The sequence below is a fragment of the Ursus americanus genome, chromosome 33 (assembly GCF_024610735.1).
Source record: "Ursus americanus isolate L20-20 chromosome 33, mUrsAme1.1.p, whole genome shotgun sequence".
In the NCBI taxonomy this organism is placed as follows: domain Eukaryota; kingdom Metazoa; phylum Chordata; class Mammalia; order Carnivora; family Ursidae; genus Ursus; species Ursus americanus.
In genome coordinates this window covers 29715260-29735906 of record NC_142159.1, presented here as the reverse complement: position 1 = coordinate 29735906, position 20647 = coordinate 29715260, and the positions used below count along the sequence as shown (strand labels likewise).

The window sequence follows — 20647 nt, the reverse complement described above, 5'->3', positions numbered from 1 at the left end:
CCTGCTACACACAAGAACACGGATTCCCTGGACCGTGTTACACACAAGAACACGGATGCCCTGGACCCCGCTACACACAAGAACATGGATGCGCCAGACCCCGCTACACACAAGAACACGGATGCCCTGGACAGCGCTACACACAAGAACACGGATGCGCCGGACCCCGCTACACACAAGAACACGGATGCGCCGGACCCCGCTACACACAAGAACACGGATGCCCCGGACCCCGCTACACACAAGAACACGGATGCCCTGGACCCTGCTACACACAGGAACACGGAAGCATCTGGGAATCTGACAAGCCAGGACCTCCAGTGTTTTGGCAGCTCTGGTAAAGACCACTGCCCAGCTGCGTGCTGGTTGGTGAGCCCGGCCTCAGGGCCAACCGTCTAGCAAGGGCCACGTAAATGCTGGTCGTCCTTCCTGACCTACCATCCTGGCCACTTTCTCTCCTCCCCTCTTCTCACTAGATGATGGGGAGGGTGTTGTGCTTTCGCCCGCGGGAGCCAGGGGGTCAGACTGGACTGTGCGTACCTTACAGGAAGGATGGCTTACAGACTGATTCCTGGCCCCCAGACTTGCCGTGGGGGGTGGGCAGCTGTGGTTCTTCCAGCGGACGGGTGGCTGGTGGCCGATGCCCTGTCCCAGTCCTCTCTGGGCCCTCCTGCATGTTTCCCAGAGGCCACCTGGCCAGCGCCTGGGGGAAGGGGCCACTGTGCGGGGGGAGCAGGACCCGAGGGACACGAGGGATCTGACGCCCTCCTAAATCCCTTTCTTGCTTCAACTAGCTGGAGGCAATGTTGACGTTTACCACCTGGTCTGCAAAATACTGAAGACAATGCAACAGTCTCTTTTCTGGGGCATGCTTTTACAAAGGTTGTGAAACACTTAAAAAAAATTTTTTTTAAAGAGAGAGAGAGTGCGAGCAGGAAGGGGTGGAGGGAGAGGGAGAGAGAGAGAGAATCTTAAGCAGATTCCCCATTAATCGCAGAGCCTGAGGCAGGGCTCCAGTTCGACCCTGAGATCATGACCTGAGCCGAAATCAGGAATTGGACATTTAGGAATGCCTGGGTGCCTCAGCTGGTGAAGTGCCTGCCTTTGGTTCAGGTCAGGATCCCAGGGTCCTGAGATCGAGTCCTGCATCGGGCTCCCTGCTCAGTGAGGAGCCTGCTTCTGCCTCTGCCTGCCGCTCCCCCTGCTCATTCTCTCTCTCTGTCAAATAAATAAAATCTTAAAAAAAAAAAAAGAGTTGGCTGTTTAGCTGACTGAGCCACCCAGGCACCCCTGAAACACTTTTTAAAAATGGTGTTGGCAGTTCTTCGGAAGCACAAAGCAAGAAAGGGGAAAAAGGAAAAGAGCATTTCATAGTTCTTAAAAATGTAAGCAAACATGGAGAAAGTGGGAGACATTTAAAAAAGGTGAAGTCTTAGCCTTTCAATGATTTCATTTAACGAGCTCCTTCCAATTTCTTGGCAGCTTCAAGGTCAAGCACGCGCAGCTTCAAGGGCAGTGACCCGCCGCCGGCAGGAAGGGCCCGTCCCGCTCCCCCCCCGCCCCCCGACTCACTCGCTCTTCTGCAGCAGCGCCTTGATTTTCGACTGCAGGTCTCTCTCGTTGTCCAGCTCCATGCACAGGCGTCTGGACACCGCCTGGAGGCGGCCCACAGCTGCACTGCTGAGGCACAGGGGCAGGGGAGCAAGGGAGGTGGGGGGCAGTGTCAGCCTGGCCCCGAAAGAGCCCCCTGCGGCCGCCACCCAGGGGCCCTCCCAGGGCCACCTTCCCCTGGCTTCTTCATTTTCCTGAGAGAAATCTGTCCAAACCAGCCAGCAGGGCGGCAACGGGTCTGACGTCCTAGGCCCACTGCTGGCTGCTTGGCTGGGCATAGAACTCGCTAGACAACCCTCCCTGGTCACGCCACTGCCCACTCCCCTCCCAGGGTCGGGGAGCTGGTTCCCCTGGCTCCAGCCTGTCGGCGCTGCAGGCCCATTGAGATCCAGGAAGGACCCAGCACACTCGCCCCACGACTGCAAGCAGCCAGGCGGCCGAAAAGCCAGCGGGAGACTCTCTAGGTTCTGAGCCCACTCCGCATCTCATGTCATTCCCCTCTTGCGTCCTGGAGTTGGGGCTGGCCAGTGCACTACCCAGTCATCCTAACTCCCAGGTGTGTTCCGAGATAAAGACAGGGATGCTAGGATGAATGGGGTGGCCGGTGGGGACCACCTAGGCTGCATGGACAGCCTAGGATGACACTGATCACAGGACCTGTCTGTGTGGATACCATGGATCAGGACCCCAGACACGTACGCTTGGGGAGTGGGTTTCGAGCAGCTGGTCAGTCTGGCCATCATTTTGAGACACCCGACCTGCTGGGTCCCATCGAATCAGGTGGATTTCAAAATCCTACAAAAGAGCCTGTCTCTCCCTGTGGGGGCCTGGGCTGCAGGCTTCATGAACACTATCTGGCTCCTCCTGGTCCTGTCTGTCCTGTGGCCCTCAGGACTCCAGCCTCCAGTGGCCAGGAGCCCCTCTGCCCTCCTGGGGCCAGTGGGGCCCGGCATGCGCCTCTGTGGCTAGCGTCTTCCCTCTCCTGGCAGCAAGTGGAGCAGCTGCATTCAGACTCCAGCTCCGAGCACCAGGACCAGAGTCCCACTGCGTCCCTTCTCAGCACGGTGACCTTGGGCAGGTCACTCAGTGTCCCGAAGTCCCTCCAAGGGCTGCTGTAAAATTACAGGGCTGAAGCGCGTGGACGCCATCTGGCTCACGGGGGGATCTCAGGGTGCATCTGTGGACGCCAGCCCTGCGTGCATGGGGAGCTCCCAGCTGGTGTGTCCGTGCAGTAGCCATGCAGGCATCTGACCCCCACGCCTGCCCTGCCCTGCCCCCTAGTTTTGGTAGAGGCACCACCTGGCTGGTGGTTCAAGGCAAAGCCAGGCCTGACGTTTCTTCCCCTAAGCCCACTGGTATCCCTGCACTGTCCCCACAGAGTGGCCCTTCTGTCTGGGCACCCCTGGGGCTTTGCACATCCTCACCCCGCAGAATGTTCTTTCCTGGTCACTGCAGGCAAGTTGTTTTCGTCACTCAGGTCCTAGCCTGGAGGTAACTTCTCAGGAGGCCTCCCTGGCCACCTGTCTCAAAGTGATCACCCCCTCTGACCTCACGGCCGTCAGCTTTCTTGTCCCTGTGATCAGCGGTTTCTTTGTTTCCATTTTGGGTTGTGTCTGTTTCCCACGCAGGAAGGCAGCTAGCCTGCTTTCTCGTGTACCTCAAGGCCGTAGGTGTTAGTATAGATCGTAGTTTGGGTGGGACTAGATGCCGCTCTGTTGCACTGCATGGGTGAGCCCCGACCGCCTGCCCCCTTGGCGCCCAGCGCGCATGACCTACGTGTTGTTGGCCTCTCTTCCCGCAGCCACCTCGGCCGCCACACTCGCTTGCTGTTTAGTGATGAGATCCATCCTCTGGCGGCAAGCACGCAGCTCTCCTCTGAAAGTAAGCCAGAATCTGGATGAATGGGTCTCTGGAATCCAGTCTCTCTGCATGCTCCCCCCAGGTGCCTCTGTTACCCATCTTCAGAAAAGGACAGAGGGGCTCAGGGCAGGGCGAGGTCCAGGCCCTCAGAGACCATGTTGGCATTTCCCTCCAGCTCCCCTGACCCAGGCCAGAGGCTGAGGTGACATCATCTTTCCAGGGATTTCTCACACAGTCAAGCTGCATGATCAGGGTCTTGGACATCTGCTTTCTGAAAGCACCTGTGTGGCCTCAGCCAAAATGAGAATTAATATGAACCAGTACAAATGACTGACCTCAGGTGTGTCAAGGGCACGGGGGAGAGGCCTAGGAGCGATGTACACAGGGCGCACGGCTGTAGCCTCTCCCCAGTGTTCTAGAACTCACAGACCCAACAGGACAACCACCCAATGTGTGGACCTGGATTGAATCCCGATTTGAAACTCTAGCTCCTGCGATTAAAACAGCAGAACCAAACTAGCTCCATACGACGTCTGGAGGACACGCCGGGAACTGCCATATGGACGGGTATGCAGTGGTGGTAGGGAGATGTCCGTTTTCTTAGGGGAAGTAACTGAGCCAAGGTTCTGCACAAGGAAGTTTTTGTATTTTTAGTATTTAGGAGTAAAGTATTGCGATTTCTGCAATTCGTCTGCAAACAACTTAGCAAAAAGAAATCACATAAAGGCACAGAAAGAGAGAGAAATGACAGGAAAAGGTTAACAGTGGTGTACGGGGGACAGCTATAACCATTTCCAAAAGTTCCCGACTTTCTGTATGTTTGAACTTTTCTTCACAGACATTTGGGAAGCACGCTGAATCAGTGTTAGTGCTGATGGAGCTTGAGGGGCCTGTAGGGCCGGGACTGGCCACACAGACCGGGCACCAGCCAGGCCGGCCCAGCAGGAACAAAGAGGACACCTTCTGCTCGCTTTACGCGACAGCCCAGAAGGCAGGAGGAATTCTGTCCATTAAGGATGTGGCCAAGGCCCTGCTCCGGGGCCTGTGCGGTCAGCAGGGTCAGAGGACTGGCCTGGCCAATGCCTCCTGTTCACAAGGGTCGTCCCGCCCATTGCCGCTCACCCCGCCCACCGTCCTGCCACGCCCACTACGCCCACCACTCACCGCCCTCAGCTCTCTCCGCCCACCATCCTCCGCTCCAGCCACCGCTCTCCCCGGCCCATCACAGCTCTCGCCCTATGGCCCCGCCCATCACTGCTCGCCACGCCTACCACATACCACGCCCGCCTCCACGGGTGGCGCTCACCGTTGCTCCCCCCGGCTCCGCCCGCCACCCACACCGCTCACCACTAACTTGGTTTTCTCTTCTTTTTAAATTTATTTGAGAGAGAGAGAGAATAAGGGGAAAGGTGGGGGGAGGGCCAGAGGGAGAGGGAGAAGCTGATTCCCACCGAGCACCACCGAGCACTAAGCAGGTGACCTGGGAGTAGGTGGCGGGCGGGTCCCTGGCAGTGTGAGAATTGATCCCAGGACCCCGAGATCATGACCTCAGCCCGTCAGAAGCTTAATTAACTGAGCCACCCAGGAGTCCCTCACCTGGTTTTCTGAATGAAAAGCTCTTTCTCTTCGCGCAGCTTCTCTAGGTGGTTCAAGGTCTTTCGCAGGTGGCATGCCTGGAGTCGATCTGGGATGGCTGTTTTCTTCTTACTTATATCAGCATCAGTGTTGTGCTCTTTCTCTGGGCTTAATGTAGAAAGGACACCAACTGCCCTCGCAGCCCAGCTCCACCTTTCTGCAGAGGATGCCCAGGCTGGGGTGGGAAGAAGCAAGCTGCCCACCCAGATTAATTACCAGAGGCATCCTGAGTCAGCACTGTTCCCAGCTTCTGGAGGAAGAAATTCAACCTCAAACTCTGGATTCTCTAGTTCGTCTCTTTCTAGAAATCAAGGCAAGAGAAAAAAACAAAAAGCAGATATAGACATTCAAGTCTGAAGCACTGGTATAAATCTAGACAAGCTCATACTGATAGGCAACAATGCTGATGGTGTCTTAGAACAATGGTTCTCAAAGTGTGGCCCAGGGAACCCTGGTGGGAGTGCCTAAAACCCTTTCAGAATGTCTGCAAAACCAAAAACTATTTTCCTAATAATACTAAAACATCATTTGTCTTTTTCACTCTCATTTCTTAAGTGTACAGTGGAGTTTTCCAAAAGGCCACATGATATATAATATCACAACAAACAGATGCAGATATGAGAATCCAACTGTCTTCTGATAAACCAGATTCTTTCTGTTACATATAATAGGTTCAGTTTTGCTAATTTAAGTGAATAAAAACAAAAAATTTTCTGCTTTAATATTTAATACAGTAAATATTAAAAGATATAATCAACATAAAAGCTCTGGTTCTTCAAGAATTTTTATGAATGTAAAGGGGTTCTCTGACAGAAAAGTTTGAGAAATTTTGTCTTAGATACTCTCTGTAGACTTCCAGCAAAACATGGCCAATGGAACTATCCAACAGCATATGTTGCCACTCCTTCATTAAACCTCAGCGAAAATTACTGGAAAGGAATTAAAAAAGGCATCAATGCAAATCACAAGAAATACGGTAAAGAGAGTGGACAAGAAAACCCTATGGAATTTTAGAAGATGGAAAGGTGGGCATTGATTTACCTCACCACACCCCACCATACCTCACCTTACCTCACCATACCTCATCTAATCTCACCTCATCTCATCTCACCTCACCTCACCATACCTCATCTAATCTCACCTCATCTCATCTCACCTCACCTCACCATACCTTACCTCATATCACTATATCTCACCTAATACCACCTCACTTCACCCTACCACATCTCACCTCACCTCAACACACTACAACTCACCTCATCTCACCATACCATACCTCACAACAACTCACTTCACCCTACCACACCTCACCACACCTCACATTACCACATCTCACCTCAATTCACCTCACCTCATCTCACCTCACTATACCTCACCTCAATTTATTTTATGTTACCTCACCATACCTCAATAATCTCAACTCAACTCACCTTACACCACCACACCTCACCATACCTCACCTAATCTCACCTCACCTCAACTCACTTCACATCATCTCCTCACCTCATCTCACCACACCTTACTTCACCTCATCTTACCTCACCACACCACACCTCACATTGCCACCCCACACCTCATCTAACTTCACTTCACCTAATCTCACCTCAACTCACCTCACTTCATTTAACCACACCTCACCTCAATCACACCTTACCTCACCTCATCTCACCATATCACAATTCACTTCATCGCACCACACTTGACCTCACCTCATCATACCTCACCACAGCACACCATGCCTATCCTCACCTCAATCACCATACCACATCACTCCACACCTCACCTGACCTCACCAAACCTCACATCACCATACCACACCTCACCTCATCTCATCACACTTCATCTCATGTAATCTCACCTCAATTTACCTCAGCCGATATCACCACACTTTACCTCACCTCACCTCACCACACCTTACCTCACCTCACCTCACCACAACTCACCTCATCTCACCATACTTCACATACCTCACATCAGCTCACTTCACCCTATCACAGCTCACTACACCTTACCTCACCGTACCTCACCTAATCTCATCTCATTTTACCTCTGCTCACCACACATCACATCACCACATCTCACACCTCAATTCACATCACCACACCTCATTTCATCACACCACATCTCACCTCACCTCACCACATCACAACTCACTTCATCTCATCACACCTCACCTCGCCTCACCTCACCTTGCTTCACCCTCACCACACTTCACTTCACCAACCTCACAACACCACAAACCACACGACAGCATGCCTCACTTCACTTCACATCACCATAGCACACAACTCCATATCTCATCTCACCTCACTACACCTCACCTCACCACACCTCATCTCACCACACCTTACCTCACCACATCTCACCTCACCTCACCATACCTCACCTCACCTCATCTCGCCTCACCTCATCTCACCTCACCTCATCTTACCACACTTCACCAAACTACAACTCATCTCACCACACCTCACCTAATCTCACCTCATCTCCCCACACCTCACCTCATCTCTCCACACCTTACCTCATCTCACCACACCTTACCTCACCTCACCATACCTCACATCACTTCACTTCACCCTAGCACATCTCACCACACCTCACTGTACCACACCTCACCTCATCAGATCACACATCACCTCACCATACCTCACCTAATCTCACCTCAATTTGCCTTACCTCATCTCACCTCACCTCAACTCACCTCACCACACCTCATTCACACCACACCTCACATCACCAAACTTCACATCACTACACCTCACCTCACCATACCTCACCTAATCTCACCTCACATCACCACACCTCACCTCACCTCATCTCACCTCACCTAACTTCACTTCACCACACCACCTCACCTAATCTCACCTCACTTCATTTCCCCACACCTTACCTCACCTCACCACACAACCTACCTCATCTCACAATGCCTTACCTCACCTCACCTCACCATACCTCACATCACTTCACTTCACCCTAGCACATTTCACCACACCTCACTGTACCACACCTCACCTCACCAGACCACACATCACCTCACTATACCTCACCTAATCTTACCTCAACTCACCTCACCTCATCTCACACCTCATCTCACCTCACCACACCACACCACACCTCACCATACTTTACCTCACCTCACCTAATCTCACCTCAACTCACCTCACATCACCTCAACTCACCTTACCTCACATCAACTCGCCTCAATTCATCTCATCTCACCTCACCTCATATCACCTCACCTCACTTTACCGCACCACACCTTGCCTCTACTCACCATACTTCACTTACCTTCCCTCACCACACCTCACCTCAACAAACCTCACAATACCACAAACCACACCACATCACACTACACCTCATCTCACCTCACCTCACCTCACCATACCACACCATTCCACACCTCATCTTACCTCACCTCACCACATCTTACCTCACCTCACCACACCACACCTGACCTCATCTCACTAAACCTCATCACACCTCACCTCTCATTTCACCTCATTAAACCTCATCACACCTCACCTCTCATTTCACCTCACTTCACCACATCTCACCTCATCTTACCTCACCACACCTCACCCATCTCGTCATGCCTTACCTCACTTCACGACACCACACCTCACCATACCTCACTTCACCTCAACATACCACAAGATACCTCACCTCAACATACCTCGCCATACCTCACCTCACCTCACCACGCCTCACAACACCATAAACCACACCACATCATACCTCACCTTACCACACCCCGCCTCACCACACCTCATCTCACCAAACCTTACTTCACATCATCACACCTCACTCACTTCACCACACCTCACTTCACATCACCACACCACACCTCACCTCACCTCACTTACTTCACTTCACTTCACCTCACCACACCACACCTCACCACACCTCAACTCACCATACTTCACCTTACGTCATCACACACCTCACCTCACCTCCCCTCACCATACCACACCTCAACTCAGCACATCTGACTTCACCTGACCTCACCATACCCCACCTCATCTTACCACACCTTACCTCATCAAACTGCACTTCACCACACCTTACCATACCTTACCACACCACACTACACCTCACAACACTGTAAACCACACCACACTACACCTCACCTCACCACACCTCACCTCACCACACCTCACTTCACCTCACCAAATGTCACCAACCCTTACGACACCACAAAACATACCTCACCTCATGTCACCTCAGGTCACTTCACCCCAACCCTGTTCACCTCACCACACCACCTCAGCTCACATCACCATACCATACCACACCACACCACACTTCATCATCTCACCTCACCTCACTAACCTCACCACACCTCACATCAGCCCTCCTCATCACTCCTTACTTCACACCTCACATCAGCTCACTTCACTCTACCACATCTCACCCCACCCCACCGCACCTCCTCATGCCATAACTCACCTCACCTCACTATACCTCACCACACCTCACCTTGCCACATCACACCTCAACACATCTCACTTGATCACCTCACCTCACCTCACCTCGCTTCACCTCACAATACCTCACATAACCTCACCTCACATCGCCATGCCTCATTATACCTCACTTCAGTACTGAGAAAGGAGCCATGCTGCGGTTAAATGGAGGACCAAGAAAATTAGTCCAGGTTGGATTGTTCTGGCTGATGCCCAGCAATAGCCCAAATCAAAGCATATCTTTGAAAAACTTGAGATTATCAGTGATTTTTTTAATCTAACAGCTTTCAGGCAAAGAAAACAAAAATAGGTCATATTCAAAGGATTGGGATAAAAATGGCAACATATTTCTCAATAGAGATGTTAGAAACTAGAAAACTATGTTCTGCCACTTTCAAGATTCTCAGCCATAATTTATCTTTCTTTCAGCTAAAGACAGAAAAATAAAAGCTCCCTCTTTAAGAAAAAAAATATAAGCTTAAAAGATGAATTCTTTTTGAAGAAAAGGAATTAAGGGAAACTATGAAGCACATCATTTATCCTCATTGTTGCTGAAACACCTGTTATTTGTGAAAAGACCTTATTACCATCTTCCACAAGCGGGATATTGTCCAAAAGCTCCTTAGGGAATAGGCTAGCATCTTCTTCCATCTTGGGAAGCAGAATTAGCTATAAAAAAATTATTACAGATTTAGATGAATAAGGTCATAGTTTTAAAAAACCATAAATATTGGGTTTCATAAGAATTAACAATTTCTCTTATCAAAAGACATTAAGAAAATGGGTAAGCCACAGCCTAGGAAAAAGCATTTGCAGCACATAAACTTGACAACAGTCTTATATCCAGAATATATAAAGAGTCGCTAAATATCAACAATATAAAGTCCAAACTCCAACTGAAAAGGCACAGAAATTTTAGGACAGACATGGTAAGGAAGAATACACAAATGGCTAATAAGCTTTTGAAACTGCGTGCGGCAGCATCAGTCACTGGGGAAATGTGAAGTAAAACCACAATGAGATACTGCTGCGCACCTAACAGAGTGCCTAAAAGCAAAAATACGAATACTAAGTCATAACGCTAAATGTTATGGACATAGACTTACCGTGTGACCCAGAAATCCCACTCGAGGTATGTGCCCAAGAGAAACAAAAATATGGCCTTAAAACAATCTTGTACATGAATGTTTATAGCAACCTTACTCATATAGCCCCCAACTGGAGACAACCCCGGTGTCCGTCCTTGTGAGACTGGACTGCCGCGCAGTAACAAGAGAGAACGAAGCTGATCCACACAAACACGTGGATGGGCTTCAGAAACGTTCTGTCAGGTGAGGGAAGCCAGACACAAAGAGAACTAGGAAACCCAAATGCAGGCAAAACTAATTGTCCGTGATAGTGGTTTCTGGGTTAAAGGCAGGGAATGGGGTGGGGGCAGGAGGAACGCGGTGGTGGAGGATGTTCTAGATCTTGTTTGGAGCGGTGGTTACGTAGCTGTTTGTAATGATCAAAACTCTACCAAGCGAACATTTACGATGTGTGCGTGATACAGCACGTGATATACGTTGCCGGGCAGTGCAAAAGCAATTCTTCTTTTTAAGATTTTATTTCTTTGTGAGACAGAGAGCATGAGCAGGGGGAGGGGCAGAGGGAGAGAGAGAGAAGCAGACTCTCCCGCTCAGTGGGGAGCCCGACATGGGACTTGATCCTAGGACCCTGGGATCATGACCTGAGCCGAAGGCAGACGCTTAAGCGACTGACCCACCTATGTGCCACTCAAAAGCAATTCTTTTTTTTTTTTTTAAAGATTTATTTATTTATTTGACAGAGAGAGACAGCCAGCGAGAGAGGGAACACAAGCAGGGGGAGTGGGAGAGGAAGAAGAAGGCTTCTCCTAGAGGAGAAGCCTGATGTGGGACTCGATCCCAGATTGCTGGGATCACGCCCTGAGCCGAAGGCAGACGCTTAACGACTGCGCCACCCAGGCGCCCCCTCAAAAGCAATTCTTAAGAAATTTCAGGATATTCATTACACGTTGGTTATCGTTTTGGGAATGTTAGGAGCTTGTCTGTCTAGAACTTACTACGGAACGTTGATATTAAATGTTGATATTATGTAGGAGATGCTAAAATTGTAGATGAATTTGTTTTTCATTGTTTAATTTAGCAATTGCTTCAGAATAATTCACTGAAAAATATTTTCAAAGCCTAATAATGTTTCCTGGATAAATCATTAATAAGTCAATGCTGGTAATCCATTTTTTTAAAATGCTACAAAGAAATAATCATGCGTTACAATTCTGAGAGGCAGAATTTTAAGGCATCTTGTAAAATGCCAACGATGTTCCTCCCACTTGAAGAAAATCTATTAACCTACTGGTCCGTGAATGGCAGAGCTTTTAGAAGATATTCACAGAGTGGTTGAATCTACTCTGCTTTGTGCCCATGAACTCCATGTGCTCATGAGAATGTAGTTTAATTGACCCCGCAACGAAGGACTGTCTGATAAGAGCTGGAACATCACAGTTTCATTTAAAACGACCATATTAAACAACATATACTTTTTTTCAAGCTTTAAGTAGTCTCTACACCCAACATGGGGCTTGAATTTACAATCCAGAGATCAAGAGTCGTGGGACGCCTGGGTGGTGCCATTGGTTAAGCCTCGGATTCTTCATTTTGGCTCAGGTCATGATCTCAGAGTTGTGAGATGGAGCCCCATGTCCGGCTCCGCTCTGGGCATGGAGTCAGCTTAAGATTTTCTCTCTCTCTCTGCTCCTCCCCAAACCCCCTCTCTCTCCCTCTCTCTAAAGGATAAAAAAAAAAAAAAGGAAAGAAAAAAGAGTCACCACTCCACTGAGCCAGCCAGGTGCCCCTAAACCACAAACACTTCGACTGTCCAGTTAAAAATGGCAGTTCTAGCAGGTGGCTTCTGATCCCTCTTAAATTCTCACTAAAACAACAGAAGGATTCAGTTTTTCCAAAACATGAATCTATAAGGACAAGGCAAATGGGAGAAGACATAGTTTGAAGAAAACAGAAGCTGGGTAGCGTGAGGATGATATCGCCCGGGCAGGCGGATGCATGGACTGACCCTCTGGGGGTAGAAACTTGAACCACGAAACCCTTCGTGCGTAGCACCAGCTGGTGAAAGTCCCCACAACTGGGTGTCTATGAAGTGGGGGTAAAGCAGAAGCAGAAACAAGAGATTTGCTAAAACATGCTTGAGCCACAGCTGGACCATCCATTTCTGGTTTTGGCAGCATGGCTGTCCAGGGCGCTGGCATCACACTAAAAAGAAGCCGAGACGCTAGTAAAATTGTATTTTCATTGTCTTCAGAACCTTGAAGAATTGGCTAGAAAATAAGAAATCTTCAGGTCAAAACCTAAGTAAAGGCAAGCATGTAAATATGTCAAATGGCCAAAGTGAAAAAACAAGTCTCTTTTTAAGTTGGATGAAAAAGGCCAGTAACGATAACCAAAAAATCGAACTGCCTGCTATTTAAGAGACATCCGAAACACAAGCTTACGGAAGGACTGCATTTTAAAAGTCAGAAAAAGATGCACTGGGTGGAAACGGTAATTGGAAGCTGGCGGAGTTATCCAGAAACACACAAAATACGTTAGGCAAAAAGCAGCAACAGCAATAAAGAGCACCCTAACCAGATGTTCAGCTCACCGGGAGGATGCGACAATTTTAAATCTCCGTCATTTCACTAACATGGTCACAAAGTAACCAGAGCAAAGACGGACGGCACAAGGAAAAGGTCAAGATACAAACTCTTATGGGAAATTTGAACACACCTCTCTCAGGAACTGGTGACAAAACCAGATAAAATAAGCCATCAACGACATACATTTAGACAACGTCATTAACAAACTGAACTGACACCCAGACCCGGAACACGACGGCTACGGAATGTGAAGTGCTCCCTTAAAGCAAACACAGAACATTTACTAAAGCCATCTCCTGGGCCGGGAGCAGGTCTCAACCCACTTCAAAGGACGGAAATGGTACACAGCTTTGGACAGAGTAGGGAATGTGGTCCATTATGTCGAGATGACCTTGTATGGTGACAGATGGTGACATGACTTATCATGGTAACAATTTCATAAGGTAGATAAATATGAAATCACTGTGGCCTCATCTGAAATTAGCACAACGTTGCATGTCAGTTATTCCTCAATAAAAACAATCATGCAAAGCTTGTTCTCTGACCAAAAGTCATCAGCCCAAATCAGTAGCAAATAGAGAACTACTTTTTGAGAACTACTAAGAAACATACTTTAAAAAAAAAGATTTATTTATTTTAGAGAGAGAGCGAGGAAGAGAGAGAGTGAAGTTATGGGCAGGGGGAGGGGCAGAGGGAGACAGGGAATTGCAAGCAGACTCCCCGCTGAGCATGGAGCATGACTCAGGGCTCAACCCCACACTCTGAGATCATGACTTGAGCTGAAATCAACAGTCGGAGGCTTAACTGAGTGAGCCCCCCAGGCGCCCCTAAGAAACGTACTTCTAAATAACTCACGGGTCAAAGGAAAAACAGTCGTGGAAAAGTTACAATACTGGGTGTTGAGTTTTAATGACAGGGGCGCCTGACCACCTGCCGGGCCCTCACTGCATCTGTTGGGAAAAGGCTAAGCCAAGTGCTCAACAACCATTTCAAGCAGTTACACAAAGAACTGCCAAACAACCCAGAGAAAGTGGAAGAAAGAAGATTAGGAAGATTAGAAATTCATGCAACGAAAACAGACGTGACAGAGAGGCTCCTGAAAACCAGAAGTTTGTATTTTTTTTAAAGATTTTATTTATTTGTTTGACAGATAGAGACAGCCAGCGAGACAGGGAACACAAGCAGGGGGAGTGGGAGAGGAAGAAGCAGGCTCATAGCGGAGGAGCCTGATGTGGGGCTCGATCCCAGAATGCCGGGATCACACCCTGAGCAGAAGGTAGACGCTTAACAACTGCGCCCCCCAGGCGCCCCTGAAGTTTGTATTTTTAAAAGATTATAAAACTGACAAATATCTCATGAAACGTTAAAAAGTAAAAAAGTCAATCAACAACTTTATGCCAATAAACTTGAAAATTTAGATAATGGGCAAGTTATTAGAAAAATAGTACTAATCAAAATTGTTTGAAGAAAAGAAAAAACTTCAAGAATCCCATTAGCATAAAAGAAACTCAACGGACAGTCAGAAACGTTCCTCGAAGGGAGCTCCTGCCACGTTCCGGGAAACTCTCGAGACGCAGTTCGCTTCTGGGAAGCAGGAGCAGAAGGCTCACTCCCTGACTTATTTCTCGGAGCTCACTTGGTCACCTTTGTCAGCAAAGCTGGACGACGGAAGCGGAGAGCGAGTCGTGGCTCGCACGTCCGGCCAGGACAGACGCGACCCTGCAGGGTGGGGCATCCCCAGCCTGAATCCCGCAGATGAAACCTCAGGACCCCCGGGGGCTTATTTAGCGTTAGAATCAGCTTACTTCACCACGGTGACAGACCAAACGAAGGGGATTGTATGATCAACTCGACCAATGTGGAAAAAAGCATGGATGAAACTCAACATCCCACTTAGGCTTCTTAAAAAGACTCGGCGATCTTCTACTAGACGCGGAGTGTGGGAGAGGCTGTTGGCAGGAAACGTCCTGTGTCCTCCTGACCGTGAAGAGTGCGCCTGCAGGACTGAGAACAAAACAAGGACGTTTGCTAACCCGCTTCCATCAGCGCCCGGGGCTCCCAGCCAGAACCCGTGAAAAGGAACAAAAGACGCTCAGAAGGGGAAATGTTTTCAGATCACGTGACTGTGTGTAGAAAATCCCAACGGGCACACAGATATCCGTTATTAAAGTTATTGAGACAGTTTAGTGAAGTCGCTAGATATAGTTTAGTCACAAAAACCAGATATGTTGCCATTTATCAGGACAGACGGGAAAATGGGGTTTGGAAGAGATGCCATGTATTTACCGTTGCGTCAATAAATCCGAAGAACGTAAGGACAGACACAGCAAAAGATGTGCAGAACCTCTCCGGAGAAAATGCTGGAGCCTCACTGGGGGGCATTAAAGGAGGCCTCAATAATACGTAAATGGAACAAATGATCCAGAAACTTCAACAAATGGATGTTGCGGCGGCGAAGAGGGAAGGGGAGGCCACTCTAAACCAAAAGAGCCTTAAGAGACAAGTCAGCCACATGCGGAGTGGGGGTCCTGTTTGGATCCTGATTCAAGGGAGCAACTGTAGAGGACATTTTTGAGATGGTGCGGGAAAGTGAACCCAGCTGGGGATTAGAGTTTAGTAAGACATTCATGTTAATTTTGTTGGGGTTGATAATGATTTCGCAGTTACGCTAAAAGTGAGTCTTGACCTGTTAGAGCTGTAGTACAGGTGAAAACATCACGCCTGGGGTTTTCTTTACACTCCATCAACGGGACCCGCAAGCGAGGAGCGGCAGGTGCAGACAGCGGCGCAGAGCGGGCGGCACGGAAGGGGGACGGCACCTGTGAGTCCTCGTCACCACCTTCTCTACCTTTCTGAGATTGCAATTTGCCACAGTACAAGTGCAAAAAAAGAAAAAAGTCAATATAAATAAATAAATGCTCAAGGGCGCCTGGGTGGCGCAGTCGTTAAGCGTCTGCCTCCGGCTCAGGGTGCGATCCTGGCGTTCTGGGATCGAGCCCCACGTCAGGCTTCCTGTTCCGCTGGGAGCCTGCTGCTTCCTCTCCCTAGTCCGCTCCCCCTGCTCGTGTTCCCTCTCGCTGGCTGTCTCTCTCTCTGTGTCAAATAAATAAATACATAATCTAAAAATAAATAAATAAGTAGATAAATGCTCAAGTACTGGAGACTCAGTGTTGTCAAGACGCCAATTCTCTCCAAATTGCCCTGCAGATTCACTAACCGCCCCCCCAATCCAGCAGGGGTGTGTGTGCGCGCGCACGCCCACGTGTCACCAGCGGGCAAGGCCTCAGTCCCGTGCTGAGGAACTGGGCCTTCCCGCCGGGACTCAGTTCCACGCGGATTAAAGACTCACACCAAGAGCGACACTCGGCAGCAGTGGATGGTGGGGGGTGGGCAGCTTCACGGCCCCAGGGTTTCCTACACAGGACACTGAATACATGAGCCGCCAGAGGAAAAGCTGGCAGACGGTCACGCACATTTGGAGTTAAAGGAAAGTTACAAACCAGAAGACAAATTCGACACGTTACCCAAAACGTCTACGGTCACGACCACGTATGGACTACCCACGAATCAACAAGAAGGTGGGCAGCCTTGTGGCAAAGTGGCATGACGTCAGCAGGCACTTTGCACTAAAGAACAATCACACGGCCAGTAAGTGGGGGGGCCGCACGCCCGGTGTGTCAGTGTGCCCCGAGTCATGCCTGCTCTGCCGGCATTATTAGCACGGCTCCCTTGAACTCTTAACAGGGTCCTGCTTTGGATGATAAACTATTTGTTGGTATTAAACAAACAAAAATTGCCCAATCTCATTTGTAATTAGAGAAATGCAAATTAAGACCACAATCTGGGGCGCCTGGCTGGCTCAGTGGGTTTAGCGTCTGCCTCTGGCTCAGGTTGTGATCCTGAGGTCCTGGGACTGAGTCTCCCACATCAGGGACTCTTTGCTCAGCGGGGAGTCTGCCCCTCACCCCACCCCACTCCCGCTCATGTGCACGCACTCACGTGTGTGCGCTCTCTCTCAAATAAAGAAATAAAATCCTTTTTTAAAAAGGAAAGTTAAAAAGTATATAACTCTGTATTACTTTCCCATTGTTGCGGTAACAAGTTACCACAAACCCAGTGATTTAACAGATGTATTACTTTATGATTCTGATGGTCAGATTCTGAAATGAGTCTCACTGGGTTCAAATCCAGGTGTGGGCAGGGCTACATTCCTTCCTGGAGGCCCAAGGGAAGATTCCAGGTTCTGGAGGTCACCCACACTCCTTGGCTCAAGGCCCCATTTGCCGGCAGCGTGAGTTACCGCCTTTCTCCTGGGGCTCTCTGACTCTCTCTCTGGCCTCCCTGCTCCACTTCTGAGGACCCTGTGGTTGCACTGGGCACACCTGGGTAATCCAGGATACTCTCCCCAGCTCAAACCCCCATTTAACAACCTGTGTTCCCCGGCCACATCTTCTAACCTATTCCCAGGTTCCGAGGATTAGGTCAGGGACGCCTTTGGGGGGCATTATTCTGCTTCCCATTCTGACTCCAGGGTTCCGCTCCTGGGTGTGCGCCCTACAGATGCTCTTCAATGTTGTGTCGGTGTCCTGGGGCTGCAATCGCCAAGTGCGACACATGGGGTGTCTCAGGGCAACGGAAATGTACTCTCTCACACTTCCGGCGGCTGGGGATCTGCCGGCAAGGCGGGGGCAGGGCCATGCTCCCTCTGAAGTGCTGGGCTAGCGCCTGTTCCAGGCCTCTCTCCAAGGTTCTACGGTCCCCTGGCTTGTGGCAGGGTAACTCCAACCCTCATATGATGTTCTCTCTGTGCGTACATCTACGTCCAAATACCTCCTGTTTATAAGGACACCTGTTGTATGACCTCATCTTAACAAATGACATCCCCAATGACCCTACTTCCAAATGGGGTCACATTCTGAGGTCCTGGGGATTAGGGCTTCAACCTATGACGTTTGCTCCTTAAAGAAATACAATTCAACTCATAACACGCGCAGGCATCAGGAGACATAATGGGACCCCCCCGAGGGCAGTGCTCGGAACGAACAGCGGCAAGTCCGGAAACCAAGAGCAGAGTAGCCGCTGCCACACGATTCCTCTCCTCTGGAGCGCTCCAGGGTGACGCAGAATGACCGACAGCCACGCGCCGAGCTGCAGGTGCACCTCTTCAACACGACTGATGGGGAAGAAGGTGCAAACGCACATACACTGCTCTTGCCCTTTTTCAGAGCAGGTGCCCCAGATGGGGCAGGTGAAGCAGGGCCCAGACGGGGTGTCAGGGCCTGAGTAGGAAGAGGCCGCCCTGTGGAGGGCATCAAAGCCCAAGTGGGCTGGGGGCGGGGGTGCCTGCTGGGAACCACCCAGCTCCAGCCTCAGAGGGATGACATGGCCACATAGCTTCAAAGCATCTCCTGACAAAATACGTGTAAGTTACGAAGGGAAAAAGTAACTTCCCATTGCAGACATTGGCAGACACCCCTTTAATTAAGTGATCAAGGCGAACGTCAGCAGTAATGTGACAAATGGGCCACCGTGAGCCACCTGACAGCGTGGAATGAGCAGAACGTTGTGCATAAACTCTGTGACTTTCCTGCAAGGATGCATAATGTGAATCTCATCTTGAGGAAACATCTGACAAAACCACACGGAAGAGCTTCCTACAAACCCACCTGCAGCCGTCAAAGGCACAGTCATGAAACCCCTGGAAAGGCTGGGGAACGCTGTGGACTAGAGATGAAAGAACACAACGACCACGGAGTGCAATGCGTAATCCCAGACTGGGTCCTTGCACTTAAAGCAAGGAAATTAGAATCGCAATAGCCAGTCCCGGGTCTTGCGGGGCGTGAGGTCTGCGCGCGGCAAGGGGGGGATGGGTTGGCTTTTGCGGTGCTGACACGGTTTTATTTCTTGACCTGGGTAGTTGCTACTGATATATATTTCTTTTTCCCCCCTGATGTTCACCTTAAAACCAGTCTGCGCTGTGTGCGTGGACGCGCGCGTCTACCTGCAGAGAGTACCTGTGAGGGAACCCCTGGCGCCCCGCGGACGCAGCGGGCCTGCTCAGTATCCCGCGCAGCACCTGGCTCAGCGCACAGGTGCAGGGAAGGCGGCGCGGGGAGGAGTAGCAGCTGATGGGAAACAGCCCAGGCCCCTCCACTGCGCAAACCGGGTTATCCTTTGAAAAACCCAATGCGGACGCTTGGGAGGCTCCCTCGGTGAAGCGCCTGCCTTCAGCTGAGGTCATGATCCCAGGGTCCTGGGATCCAGCCCCGGGTTGGGCGCCCTGCTCAGCGGGGAGTCGGCTTCTCCCTCTGCCTCTGCCGCTCCCCCTGCTCTTTCTCTCTCTAATAAATAAAATCTTCTAAAAAGTAAACTTTAAGAAAGAAAGAAAACCCGGGGGGAGGGCTTGGGGCGCCCTTCCTCCCATGGGCCCACCAGCGGGGCCCCCAGCCCTGCTCAGTGCTGGCACCGAGGCGCCCGACCGCAAACCCCGCGCACGACCCCGAGGGGCGGCCCCCCTAAACGCACCGGGGGCGAGACCCCCGCAGCAGGTGCCTGCCTGGCAGAACGTGGGCGGAGGGCGCCGACCCGGCCGGCGCTCGGGGCGAATGGACCCACCTGTCTGCGGCCTGCGGGGTGCGCCGGCTCCTACGGGGCTCCCGGGCGGCAGCGGCGGTGTTAGGCGCCGCGCGGCTCCGTGGCAACGGGCGGCTCCACGGGGCGGGGGGGCTCGGGCGCCGCGCGCACCCCTGCTCGGGCGATGGTTCGGTCCGGCGCGCGCCCGCGCAGGCGCAGTGCGCCGGAGCCCGGGCCCAGGCCGCCCGCCGAGGGGCGCGGAGGGGACGCGGCGGCTCGGGGCCCGCGGTAGCGCGGGGCCGCCGCTCGGGGTTTGGGCCCAGCAGGCTCACGCTCAGATCGGTTGTCAACCCAAGAAAGTGGGCGTGCTCACGTGAAATCGGGATTTCCCACGGCCGTTCGTAGGACGGGAGAGCTGCGGGCTGCGCCGGGGCGGAATTGAGCCCCCTTCCTCCCGGCGCGGGGCGGTGTCGCTGTTATTCCGTACCCCCTGCCCTCCTCTCTCATTAGGGCGACCCACCTGGCCGCGGAGGGTGCGTTTGCGGCGCAGACGTGGGGGTGTCACGAAGGGCCCCTCCCACCGGGCCGCGCGGGGGCCGGGGAGAGAGTGGGGCGCGCCCGGCCCTTGCAGAGCGCAGCGCCTGCCCGCACGCTGCCCGCACCGGACTTGCAAGGTGGCTGGGCTGACCCGTGCCTCCTGGTGCCACAGCGAGGTCCCGGAAGTGCTGTGGTTTTGTGCTGGAGACCATCCGTCAAGACAGCCACCAAGCCTTGCGGAAAGCGCAGCAACGGTGGAGCCGTGCGGGTTATCCGGTCACCGCCCGCTGGTGGC

At 51.2% G+C, this 20647-nt stretch overlaps 1 protein-coding gene across 1 annotated transcript in view; it reads right to left on the bottom strand.

Annotated features, from left to right (window-relative positions):
- Positions 1 to 20011, bottom strand: part of CFAP74 (cilia and flagella associated protein 74) — a 66570-nt gene extending 46559 nt beyond the window's left edge. The window contains 6 exon segments of the mRNA XM_087858679.1: positions 1573 to 1677; positions 3388 to 3486; positions 5068 to 5214; positions 5323 to 5407; positions 10157 to 10238; positions 19858 to 20011. Of these exon segments, the coding sequence (XP_087714805.1) occupies positions 1573 to 1677; positions 3388 to 3486; positions 5068 to 5214; positions 5323 to 5407; positions 10157 to 10220 (500 nt within the window). The 5' untranslated portion in view covers positions 10221 to 10238; positions 19858 to 20011.
- Between the last annotated feature and the right edge of the window lie 636 nt (positions 20012 to 20647).